The sequence below is a fragment of the Coenobita brevimanus genome, chromosome 46 (assembly GCF_032717465.1).
Source record: "Coenobita brevimanus isolate Jiangsu-jjx chromosome 46, ASM3271746v2, whole genome shotgun sequence".
NCBI lineage: Eukaryota > Metazoa > Arthropoda > Malacostraca > Decapoda > Coenobitidae > Coenobita > Coenobita brevimanus.
The window spans coordinates 2,538,014-2,551,294 of record NC_136999.1 but is presented as its reverse complement, the minus strand read 5'-3'; the positions used below and the strand labels follow the sequence as shown (position 1 = coordinate 2,551,294).

Below are 13,281 nucleotides of genomic sequence, written 5' to 3'. Positions count from 1 at the left end.
ACACACACACACACACACACACACTTATTTACGTACCGGTATTCGCTTCCTCCCTCCTTTCCTTCCATCCATCCATCCTATCTTCCTTCCGCCCTCCCTCCCTCCCTCCCCCATACTCACATTCTGACTGCTTGTATGAGGAAGAAGTTGAAGACGACGAGGAGACAGAGAGGCAGCAGGATGAAAGTGACGGCCGTGAACCAGTAGTAGGCGTGCTTGTACGTCGAGTCCTGGCCCAGCTGAAAGTGAGGAAGGTGAAAGTGAGTGAAAGTGACGTTGGCTAAGGAAGGGATATTATAATTGAGACGTAATCACTTTATCATCATCACTTTCTTCACCTCGAGTCATTTTCACCTCTTGTGTCCCGTTCCAGCTGAAAGTGAGGAAGGTGAGAGTGAGTGAAAGTGAGTTTGGCAAGGGGAACATTATATTAAACAGACATCATCATCATACTTTTCACTCCAGTTCATTCATTGTTAGTTTCTCTCGAGTCACTCCCCAGTTGAAAGTGACGAAAGTGATAGTGAGTGAATATGAGTTTGGCAGATACTGTATTAAAGAGACGTCATCGCATTATTCATCATAGTCACTTTCTTCACCTTCACTCATTTGCACCTCTAGTGTCCTGCCCCAGCTGAAAGTGACCAAAATGAAAGTGAGTGAAAGTGATGTTTGGGTAGGGGGGCATGAGAGACATAAGTTATCGTCATATTCTTCACCATGTCGAGTCATTTTCACCTTCTCGTGTGTCGTGCCTCAGCTGAAAGTGATCCAAATGAGTGAGTGAAAGTGAGTCTTTGGCTTAGGGATGTTATATATTAGAGACAAAGGTTTCGTCATATTCGTTCACTTGGAGTCATTTTCAGTTTATCTGGAGCCCTTTCTGAGAGAGAGAGAGAGAGAGAGAGAGAGAGAGAGAGAGAGAGAGAATGACGAATGAAGGTGAATTTGAGCCCCAGTAGAAGACCTGTAAGAGAAAATCATCATCATCATTATCACTACCCTCCTCCTCCTCCTCCTCATCATCATCATCATCATCATCATCATCATCATCATCATATTGCACCTAAACATGAGAGCTGTAAAAATATCAGAAGCATCTCCATTTTTGTCTATCATCATCATCATCATTATTATTATTATTATTATTATTATTATTATTATTATTAAGTGCATCAGAGAAATATCCCATACAAAATAAAAAAATACCTTTTTTTTTTTATATTCCTTCAAAAAATGACAAACGCATAAAAAATAGAAATCATTATAATTTTAACCCCTGCACAAAAGCTCCTTCATGTTCACTCTCTCATTTTCATTTTCACTCTTTGACTATAGATGAAAGTGATGAATGATGAATGAAGGTGAGTCTCAGAGTTTTTTTTTTTCATTTCATTCTTCACCTTGTTTCATTTTTCACCTGGTATGTCGTGGTGTGTGTGTGTGTGTGAGTGGGAAAAGTGATGATGGGTGACCTTAATTGAGAGAGAGAGAGAGAGAGAGAGAGAGAGAGAGAGAGAGAGAGGAATAATGAATAAATGAATGTAATGTGATCTGTTTCCATGGCGTCACTGATAAATTATAGTTTCCCTGCTTTTCTTTATTTCTGTTTTCCTCTCCATTTATTGCTGTGGAAAATAGTGATGATGATGATGATGATGATGATGGTGAAACGAGAATCATAAACGACCGTAGGGGAAATGCGTGACTAGTGTTTCAGAGGAAGAGGAAATATGATGATGATGATGATGATGATGATTTATACGGATCGCTTTTGGCCTCTTGGAAATCATGTTAAGCCCATCAGATCTCTGCCTGGGTCGCCTCCATAATTAATCAGACATCATTTCTTGAGTGGGTTGATCAAGGTATGTCACCACCGAGTTATGTGCTGTGTGGGGGAACTGATTGCTGTATATCATTTCAGTGTGTGTGTGTTGTGTGTTCGTTTTGTGTGTATGTGAGTGTTGTTTGTTGTGTGTGTGTGTGTGTTGTTTGTTGTGTGTGTGTGTGTGTGTGTGTGTGTGTGTGTGTGTGTGTGTGTGTGTGTGTGTGTGTGTGTTCGGTTTGTGTATATGTGAGTGTTGTTTGTTGTGTGTGTGGGGGGGGGTGAGAGAGAGACTTCAGATTAAAAAAAAATAATCTAGTTTGCCCCTTTACACAATTTCAGGGAATGCGTACCTCCCACCGCCAATAAGATTTATGATTTTCTCCATCCTAACCCAGATCCACTTCAGAATGTAATAAAATCTTCCTTTACCATTTGCTCACCCATCCACAAAGTTTCAATAAAGTTCAATGACTTTTTGAGATGTGCACGTATTGACAAACAGACACGGGTGAATACGTAGCCTTGTTCCATCTTCGTAGAGAGAGAGAGAGAGAGAGAGAGAGAGAGAGAGCGTATATTGAAGGAATTGCAAAAAATGAATCTTGACCCTAGACTCTTGTTTTTGGGAGGTCATTTAGGTGGAGTAACGACCTGACATGAACTTTCCTCCCCCTCTCCCATCACGGAAACTGCTGATTCAGATCGACATGCTTTAAGGGAAGGGGAAGGTAGGGAGGGGAGGGGGAAGGCAGGGGAAGGAAGAGAGAGGAGGGGGTAGAATGATCGAGAAAGGGGAGGAAGTGGGTGGGAGGGAAGAGAGGGAGTAAGGGTGTGAGGGAGGGAGGGGAAGATAGGGAGGGGAGGGGGGAAGGAAGAGAGGGGAGGGGGTAGAATGATCGAGAAGGGGGAGGAAGTGGGTGGGAGGGAAGAGAGGGTGTAAGGGTGTGAGGAAGGGAGGGGAAGATAGGGAGGGGAGGGGGTAGAATGATCGAGGAGGGGGAGGAAGTGGGTGGGAGGGAAGAGAGGGTGTGAGGGGAAGATAGGGAGGGGAAGGGGTGCAATGGTAGAGGGAGGTAGGAGGAAGCAGAGGGGGTGAGAGAGAGAGTGGAAGGGAGGGAAGGAGATGGGAAGAGGGGTGGATGGAGAAATAGATGTAGGAGGAAGCAGGGAGGGAGGGAGGGAGGGAAGGCAGATATGGAGGAGGAAGTAAGGAGGAAAGATGGGCGGAAAAGAGGAATGTAAGGTGGATGTAGAAAGAAGAGGAAGGAAGGAAGGTAGGTAAGGAGTGAAGGAGTAGTGGAGATAGAGGAAGGTATGGAGAATTAGATAGCGAAGGTGGTAAGGAGAAGGGAAGGAAGGAAGGAAGGGGATATACGAAGGAAAGGGAAGGAGGGATGCAGGGAGGGAGGGAAGAAGGTATGCAAAGGAAAGGGAAGGAGGGAGGGAAGTAGGAAAGAGGTTAGAGAGGTTGGAGGAAAGAAGACAGTATGTGAAGTGAAGAGAGAGAGAGAGAGAGAGAGAGAGAGAGAGAGAGAGAGAGCAATGGCCGGGGTAGGTCTGGGAAATGGAGAGGAACCCGGAACTGGAGAGTTTTATAAAGGGAGAGGGGAGTGGACAATGCAGTAATGGGGAAGGGGGTTTAGTGGTAATGGGTGAGGGTAATGGGTGATAGTAATGGGGTAATGGGTGATAGTAATGGGGTAATGGGTGAGGGTAATGGGGTAATGGGTGAGGGTACAGGTAATGGGGTAATGGGCTGTTGATATGGTAATAATGCATTTACCTGACAAATATCCCTCACCCCAATTAGCTTGGTCGATAGCCAGGTATAGTAAAATGAGAGAGAGAGAGAGAGAGAATCTTTTTTCTGGGGGGAGACAAATACAATAATCTGAATTACGGAAGAGGGATCGGTGTGCACGAAGAGGGAGAGGCAAATTAAATCAATAAAACCTGATGAAGATGAAATAAAGGATGGGTGGAGGAATGAGGCGAAGAGAGAGGAATGTAATAATATGGGGAAGACGTAAATTAGACAGTAGAGAAGAAGGGATGAGAGAGAGGAAAGGAAAAGGAAGAGGAGGGGGAGGAGAGGGTCAAAAGGGGTGAAGGAAGAGAGGAATGCAATGATAGGGGAGACATGTAATTAAAATCTGAAATGGGGAGAGTAGGTACCGTAGACTTAGAGAGAGAGAGAGAGAGAGAGAGGGGGGGAAAAAAAAAAATCTGAAATGGGGAGAGTAGCTGCCGTAGAGTGTGAGAGAGAGAGAGAGAGAGAGAGAGAGAGAGAGAGAGAGAGAGAGAGAAAAATCTGAAATGGGGAGAGTATGTACCGTAGAGTTTGAGAGACTGGAGAGATTAGAGATAGGTAGAGAGAGACTCAAGAGATTAGAGAGAGAGGTAGAGATTAGAGAGACTGGAGAGGGTGCAAGAAAGTGGAAGAGAGGGATGGAAGGATTGTGTGGGAGTGTGAGGGAAGGTGACTTGGATGACGCGCACACACACACACACACACACACACACACACACGAATTGCTGGAGCGGAAGATAGTTAGGGAGTGATTGATATACAGAGAGAGAGAGAGAGAGAGAGGTCGATGTAAATGATGATGATGGTGATGGAGATGGGGATAAAGAGGACCTGGAAGGAGGGCCTGGAAAAAAATATGCTTCCAAAATTCCAGTAAACACCCAGGAGGGGCTGGAAATTTGCTCTCTTTCATTTTATTTTAACATTATTATTAATTTTATTTTTTTTATTTTAACATTTTTTAACTCCATGTTTTTTTTTTTTTTTTAATTTTTTTTTCATTATTTTGCCCTCCATTTTTTTACATTATTTATTTTTACATGTTATTTTTTTTGCCTTATTTTTTGACCTCCATCTTTTATTTTTTACATTTTTTTTTATTTAATTTGGCCTCCATTTTTTTTAACATCTATTTTTACATATAGTTTTTGCTTTATTTTTTGACCTCCATCTTTTATTTATTTTTATATATATATTTTTTTTATTTAACTTTGCCCTCCATCTGTTAACCTTATTTATTTTTACATATTTTTTTATTTTCACTTTATTTTTGACCCCCAACTTTTTACTTAAATTATTTACGGATTTTTTTTTTATTTTTTAGTTTAATTTTTTGCCCTTCCATTTTTTTATCAGACTTTTACTTTTTTTTATTTTTTATTTAAGTTTTTGTCCTCCAATTTCTATCTTATTCATTTTTATTTTCTTTATTTTTCACCATTATTTTGCCCTTCATCTTTTTACCTCGTTTATTTTTTTTTTATTTTTCCCGTTTATCTTGTTCTATTTATTTTAACTTTTTTTTTTAATTTTTGCTTTATTTTACCCTCTGTTTTTTTGGATTACATTTTTTTTGAGTAGCATTATTTTTTTCACCATTAATTTCACCCAACGTCCTATTTATTTCCACATTTTGAAGGGATTTTATTTTATTATTTTTCACATCTTCGACGTCTAGTAAGTAACTCAGTGATAGAGGCATTAACCAATTGTTTGTTTGTGTGTGTGTGTGTGTGTGTGTGTGTGTGTGTGTTTCATTTCTTCGACGTCTAGTAAGTAACTCAGTGATAGAGGCATTAACCAATTATTTGTGTGTGTGTGTGTGTGTGTGTGTGTGTGTGTGTGTGTGTGTGTGTGACCTTTACGAAATGTCTTGGGGTCTTGGTGGTGAAGTGGTCAGAGCATTTGGCTACTGTTTGAAAAGACGCTAGATCGAACCCAGGCCAGTGCAGAAAACAGTTTGTGGAATGAATTTTGTTAAAGCAGTGTGTATGTGAGTGAAGTGGAGGGGTGAGAGGGAAGGGGGGACCGGGGATGAGATTGAGGGATGGAGTATAGAGGTGTGTGAGAAAAGGGGTGTAAGTTGGTGGAGGACAGTGAAATGACAGGGGACAGGGCGACATGGAGGCGATTTGTTTGTGGCCACCCCTTACGGGATTACGTCGCCTGGCTATAGATAGATAGATAGGTTTTACTGATCTATCACACCGCCAGAATACAAGGCAAGCGCGTTGATGCCATCCTGAATGAGATAGCCGTAGCATTATTTGTGGAGGGTGGGTATCAGTGCCCAAGTGGTGATATGTGTAAGTGTACGGCCAGTGGGAGGACAGCTTAGACACTAATGGAAATAAAGAATCCCCATCCTTTTCTTAAATAAATAAATAAATAAAATGATACATGGCGTGTGGCGTCCGTAGACTTTCCTCGCGAATGTAATTGATACATGGCGTGTGAAATCCTTAGACTTTCCTCGTTACTGTCATTCCCATCACCTCCAACACTATAGTGGAAATTATCATCATCATCATCACCACCACCACAATCACCACCACCACACCACCACCACCACAACCACCACACTTATTCCCACTTAAAACGACTTGGATAAAAAGAAGTAAAAGCCTATTCAGAGTTAAAATTCCAAGGATAAAAGGAATTTCTAAAGTGCGAGGCAGGTAGGATAAGTTTAGTGTTTACGTGCGTGTGGCGGTGTGTGATAAGGGAGACGGAGTGCTTTTACTATGGCGAGCACAAACAGCAGAACACGAGAGCACAGAGGAGAGAATAAGAACACAAACACACACACACACACACACACACACACACACACACACACACACACACACACACACACACACACACACCATCTCTCATATTGCTACAACAGACTGACAGTAGAAGAGGGTGTTAGTCACGAAGAAGTGCTGTGGAGAGGATGTCGGGGGGGGGGGGAATTAGCATCGTCTTTGCCACTAAGCTACGCGAAATGAGCTGCAAAGGGACGAAAATCTGGGCCAAGTTAAGGTGAAAGGAGTATAGGACAGATTAGTTACGAAATTGAGTTAGTATGTTACCTTATATCAGATTCTGGAAAAACACATGACGTTAAACAATATATATACTGAATTATTTTTTTTCTTTTTCTTTTTTTTTCTTTTTTTTTCTTATCTTTTTCGTGTCTTCCTTTTTTTTTATTTATTTTAATTTTTTTCATGTCTTTTCTTTTTTCTTTTTTCTTTCATTTCTTTTTCTTTCCTTATTCATTTTCCCCCTCTCTTTTTTCTGTCTTTTTCATTCTTTTTTTTTTTCGTTTTTTTTTTCATGGTATAGCGGTATTGGAAATGGAATTATGCATGGAAAAAAAAAAAAAAGGTGTGAGGTGAATTATATCCCAAGAGGAAAAACAATCCGATTTGACACGGGATATACATAATGGATAGACTGAGACGGAAATTGCATGGAAAATTAGGTAGAGTTTTATTATTATTATTATTATTATTTTATTTTTTATTTTATTACTATTATTTTTATTATTATTATTATTGTTTTTTATTATTATTTTATTATTATTATTATTGTTTTCTTTTCTTTTATTATTATTATTATTATTTTTATTACTATTATTATTGTTGTAGTTATTATTATTGTTAGTATTATTATTATTATTATTATCATCATCATTATTATTTTTATTACTATTATTATTGTTATTATTATTATTATTATTATTATCATCATCATCATCATCATCATCATCATCATTCCAGGATGTTAGTGTTCGTAGGTGTAAAAGTCAGAATGAATTTTACATCAAAGCTGAAGGAAATTTTTAATAGTTAATTAAAACTGATAAATAAAAGTGAGTGACATTATTTGTTTATTTATTTATTTATTTATTTTTGCATGGAGACGAAGAGAGAGAATTATTTTTATGATGAATTGGACGCTGTTATATTATATGTAGATTTAAAAGTGAGATTGATTTTTTTTTTTTAATATTTGGAAAAAACTGAAACATTTTGAAATAGATTTACTATGATTAGGTACATGACTTGGATATGTTTTGTCTGGAGAAGCGAAGAGAAGATGTTTTTATTGTGATTTTTGTGTTTGAATTATATGTTTGATGTTGGGGAAGAGGGAGGGGGAGGCCGAGGATGAGATGGAGGGATGGGGTGGAGAGGTATAATTATGAGAGAGGGGGGTGTGAGTTGGGAGCAGGGCAGTGAAATGGCGGGGGACAGGGCGACGTGGAGGCGATTTGTTTGTGGCCACCCGAAACGGGATTGAGGCGTCCGGCAATAGATAGATAGATAGATTATTATTATTATTATTATTCTGGTTATTGTTTATTAGTGTCATTATTATTATTATTATTATTATCATTATCATCATATTATTATTATTATTTTTAATTATTTTTTTTTATTATTATTATTATTTTTATTATTATTATTATTATTATTAAGGACAAGGAAAATAGAGTACCAGGTCATTCCATCTCTCCCTCTCCTCATCAGAAAATTCTTAATTACAACAAGAGGATTATCGTAAGTTTTTTTTTTATGCAGGATCTTCCAGTGTGTCTACATCTTCCTTCAAAAAATAAAGGAAAAAAAAAAAAAATAAAATAATAAAAAAATAATATAGAAAACGCTACTCCGTGGTTTTCATTGTAAGAATTTTTGAGAACCCCCCCCTTTTTTTTTTTTTTTTTTTTTTTAAGGCAGTGTCGAGAGTGAAAAAATTTAAATACTATGTAAGATAAATAATAGGCATAATCAATCCCCCAAAAGATGGCGTTGCGAATCGTACAAAGTGTAATAGGCAAAATAAATCCCCCAAAAGATGGCGTTGCGAATCGTACAATGTGTGTGTGTGTGTGTGTGTGTGTGTGTGTGTGTGTGTGTGTGTGTGTGTGTGTTTATCCTCATCACCGCCTAGTTAAAATTAAAATATAACTCGCTCTAACTCTCCGCACGCCTGTTTCATTTCATACATCAGCTTTCAAAATATTTCTCTTCTTTATTCAATGTATAAAATTCTAGCACACTTTTAGCTTTCTATATACCGCTGTTGTTAAATAGTAAGTCGCATTTCAATTTTTTTTTTTTTTTCAGTGCTTTCTATATGGATATTAAACCGCTTATGTCCCTAACTCGGTATATTATGTTTATTTTGAGTTTAAATTTGGCATCTTTTCATGGTGCTATAATCCTGACTTGTAATCCAGACCTTTAATCCAGACCAGTAATCCTGACCAGTAATCCAGACCTGTAATCCCTGCCAGTAATCCAGACCTGTAATCCCTGCCAGTAATCCAGACCAGTAATCCTGACCAGTAATCCAGACCAGTGTAAGGGAAGTGTTATATTTGGACCACTGTTTATAAAAAGATCATCTATAACCTCACCGTGTTATGATCCAGACCAGTATAATCCAGACCAGTAATCCAGACCAGTGTAAGAGAAGTGTTTATATGTGGACCACCGTGTATAAAAAGACCAGGCATAAACTCACCGTGCTATAGTCCAGACCGATGTAGGAGTGGTTGGTGTTAGGTCTGGTTTTGGTCACTACTACCCACTCGTGCGGGGTGGTGGCAGTGAAGGCGAAGCACAGGAAATACACCACCAACACCACCTTCTTGGCCCGAGACACCGTACACAGCACCTGAAACACAAGGACACACTCTGAAACACTACCCAGCACTTTAGAGAGATGCTTAGAAATAGAACACATTTAGATATATTAAAGTTTACAGTAAGGGACATTTCAGGCATCATTATCTTGGCCGTGCACGACACCTGAAACACAAGGAAGCACTTTGAAGCACCACTCAGTACTTTAGAGATACTTCGAAACACTTTGAAGCACTTTGAAACATCCTTGAGGCACTTAGAAACATTCAGAAATACTTTGAAAATGCTTAAATATACTACAGTCATCACCTTCTTTGCCCCAGACACCGTTCACACTACCTGAAACACAAGGACACACTTTGAGTTACTTTGCAGCACAACTCAGCACTTTACAGATACTTTGAACCCTTTAGACATACTTAGAACACACAACACAACACCTGAATTACAAGGAAACATTTTGAAACACTTTGAAACATCACAGAATGCTTTAGAGATACTTTGAAACATAATGAGACACTTTGATAGTTGCTTTAGACACACACACACACACACACACACACACACACACACACACACACACACACACACACACACACACACACACGCCAGTCGTAAAAACTGTATATAAATCTGCCATTAAAGGAGAGAGTAATAAAAAACTAAGTGTATTAATTGCCCCAAGGGTCGTAAAATTTGATGTGTCGTTGGGAGATAACCTGTGTGTGTGTGTGTGTGTGTGTGTGTGTGTTTCTTGCAGACGCGTTAAGAATTGCCTTTTCTTGGGACACTTTCGTAAGATTAATTTCCAGGAGTGTGATTCTTAGACGTACTTACGATCGTCTCCCTGTCGTATCTTAAGCATTTATCTATCAGTCTGTCTGTCTACCTATCTATCTGTCTGTCTGTCTATCTATCTATCTATCTATCTACCCATTTATTTATTGCAGGCTGAAGAAACAGAGAAACATTTTTTTTTATCCCTTATCCTGGAGTTATAACGTAAGATCATTTTTCTCTCCTGAGACGTTTTTCTTACGTAGGAGGAGCTAGATACTTAAGGACACTATGGACACTTCTTTCCTTGTCCATCCTCCAAATCGAAATCTGAAGGGGAATTGATAGCAAAGGTGGTCAAAAGTCCTGCAATCCTGTCTCTATTTTTTCGTGTCCTGGCGCCACGAGAAGATTGGCTGGTTATTAAAGGAGTCGTTTGGGTTTATTGGAGGGCATTTTCAGAGAGAGAGAGAGAGAGAGAGAGAGAGAGTCGTCTGGGTGTATTGGGGGGTATTTTCAAAGATGAGAGAGAGAGAGAGAGAGAGAGAGAGAGAGAGAGAGAGAGAGAGAGAGAGAGAGAACTAAATGACCGACCTTAGCATTTATAACGTAGAAAAGGATATTAACCATCCATATCCAAAGATAAATCGCTAAGGAAGAGGTGTTTGGGAGCTTCCTTAACCGACGGAAATACGAGGCCTAGAATACAAGAAACTACTAATTTTATCCCTCAGTGTAGACCCACCTAAAGGGAACGCTACATCGAGTAAGTGGATGGTAAAAAGAAGAAAATATAGCCTACGTCAGATTTACCGCACCTTTCCAGACGCCTTGTGTCTTAACCTAATTTGCTGCCACTTCTTGAGGCAGACCAGGCTTCCCTCACGAGAGAGAGAGAGAGAGAGAGAGAGAGAGAATAGCCCTCCTGCCCACTACCCCCCTCGCCTCACCTCTCACTGTTCTAGTTAATATAGTTCAGCGAGATAGATAGATAGAGAGAGAGAGAGAGAGAGAGAGAGAGAGAGAGAGAGAGAGAGAGAGAGAGAGAATAGCCCTCCTGCCTACTACCCTCACCTCACCTCTCATTGTCCTAGTTACTGTAGTCCTGAGAGAGAGAGAGAGAGAGAGAGAGAGAGAGAGAGAGAGAGACAGAGAGAGACAGAGAGAGAGGAAAAATACAGCTCCCCTCGTCTCACCTCTCACTGTCATAATCTCCACCTTGACATTCTCTGACCGTCACCCATCTCTGAAATTACCTGGCGTCTTTCTTACGAGTTTAGCCTGACGTCTTGGGCACAGGTGTAGTGTTTCTTCCAAGACGTTTGCCTCTGAGTCTGTAACCTTGTGTGTATGACTGAAATTACGTGAAATGTTACCTGTCTACCTGTCTATCCATCCTGTTTATTTTGTATCTGTTTATTTATGTATATCTTTATTTATACATTTATCTTTATCTGCCTGTCCTCCTTATCTCTCCAGGTATCAGTCTGTGTCAGTCTTTATCTTATTCTCCATCTGTATCAGTCTGCCTATCTATCTATCTGTCTGTCTGTCTATCTGTCTACCCATCTGTCTATCTGTCTATCACCTCGTCACGTATGCAGCCACACGCTCACTGAATAGATGTTAGTGAGAAAGGGATTAAGATAAGCCCTATATAGAAGAGAGAGAGAGAGAGAGAGAGAGAGAGAGAGAGAGAGAGAGAGAATTGGAGGTGAAGGAGGACAGAGGGAGAGAAGTTCAGAGTGACAGACCCAGACTGATTTAAATTCGCCTCCTGAGAGAGAGAGAGAGAGAGAGAGAGAGAGAGAGAGAGAGAAACCGCAAAAAAGTCACAGAAGGGCAATTATTTTTCCGAAGATCCACATTTTATATATATAATTTTTTTTTTACATTTATTTCCTGATTTTTTTCATTTTTTTCATGATTTTTTTTATTATAAGGATTCCAGTCGCTACTCTCCACCTAACTTTTTTTTTTTCACATTTAAAATTCTTCCTGCACATCACCGAAAAGAGAGAGAGAGAGAGAGAGAGAGAGAGAGAGAGAGAGAGAGAAGATTGGGCGAAGCCTTCATTTATTTTCTTACTTTTTCCTCGGATGCGTAGTGTCTTTGTCCCCCCCCCCCGCCCGATTTTTCTTGCTGCTTCAAAATCCATCATTATCATCATCGTCATCATCATCATCATCATCATCATCACCACCATCATCATCATCATCATCATCATCATCATCATCACCGTCATCATCATCATCATCATCATCATTATATTGTCGTAGTCGTTCTTATCATCTCAAAAAATAAAAAAAAAAATAAAAAAGTAAAGAAAAAACAACAGTAGAGATTAATGAACCAGCATTTTTTTTATTTTATTTCTTTTTCTTTTTAATTCTTTTTTTTCTGTAATTTCTTTTTCTTTTTTCTTTTTTTTTTCTCTTTTTGTTTCATTTTTTCTTTCTCATTTTCTTTCATTCATTCTTTCTTTTTTCAAGGCTGTCCACATCACCGGTGGAAGGTAAGCTCAGGTAAAGAAAATTAAAAGATTGAGGTGAAAGGGCCAGGTAGATTGGGTGGTACATGATGATGATGATGATGATTGATGATGGTGATGATGATGATGATTCATTCCTTGTGAGGGATGATGATGACGATGATGATGATGATGATGACGATGATGATGATGATAGTGATGATGATGATGATGATAGTGATGATGATGATGAATGGGGCGGAGTCTCGGGGCGCCTGAGTATGTCCTGACCGTCAAGGCTAGGCAGTCAGTAAGATACACACACACACACACACACACACACACACACACACACACACACACACACACACACACACAACCAGAGAGAGAGAGAGAGAGAGAGAGAGAGAATTATCCCCTCAATAAATAAAAAATCTCAATAAATGCATTAGTACCGAAGTGAGTTAAGGGGATGTGATAAGTGAGTAATGGTGAGGCCCTTGAGACACTAATGGCTGACTTAAGATGCTTGGTGACGTCACGGAAGAGGATTGACGTCTTGGAGGGGAAGGGGTGAGGGGTGAGGAGGGGAGGGGTGAGGGGAGGTGAGGAGGTGAAATGACAGTGCAAAGAAATTAGGAGAGGATGGGGGACGTGAGGGGAAAGTGTGGAGTGTGAGGGTATAAGGAGGGGTGTCTGGGGATGAGGGGAGAGTGTGAGGGAGGTGTCTGGGGGTGAGGAAAGTAT

At 39.7% G+C, this 13,281-nt stretch overlaps 1 protein-coding gene across 1 annotated transcript in view; it reads right to left on the bottom strand.

The window, feature by feature from the left end:
• The window catches only part of LOC145398798 (uncharacterized), a 98,367-nt gene that overhangs the window by 32,387 nt on the left and 52,699 nt on the right, over nucleotides 1–13,281 (bottom strand). Inside the window, exons 3-4 of the mRNA XM_080271607.1 lie at nucleotides 9,165–9,317; nucleotides 121–239 (exon numbers count right to left, since the gene is read on the bottom strand). Coding sequence (XP_080127733.1) covers nucleotides 121–239; nucleotides 9,165–9,317 — 272 coding nt within the window. The remainder of the gene's footprint in view (nucleotides 1–120; nucleotides 240–9,164; nucleotides 9,318–13,281) is intronic.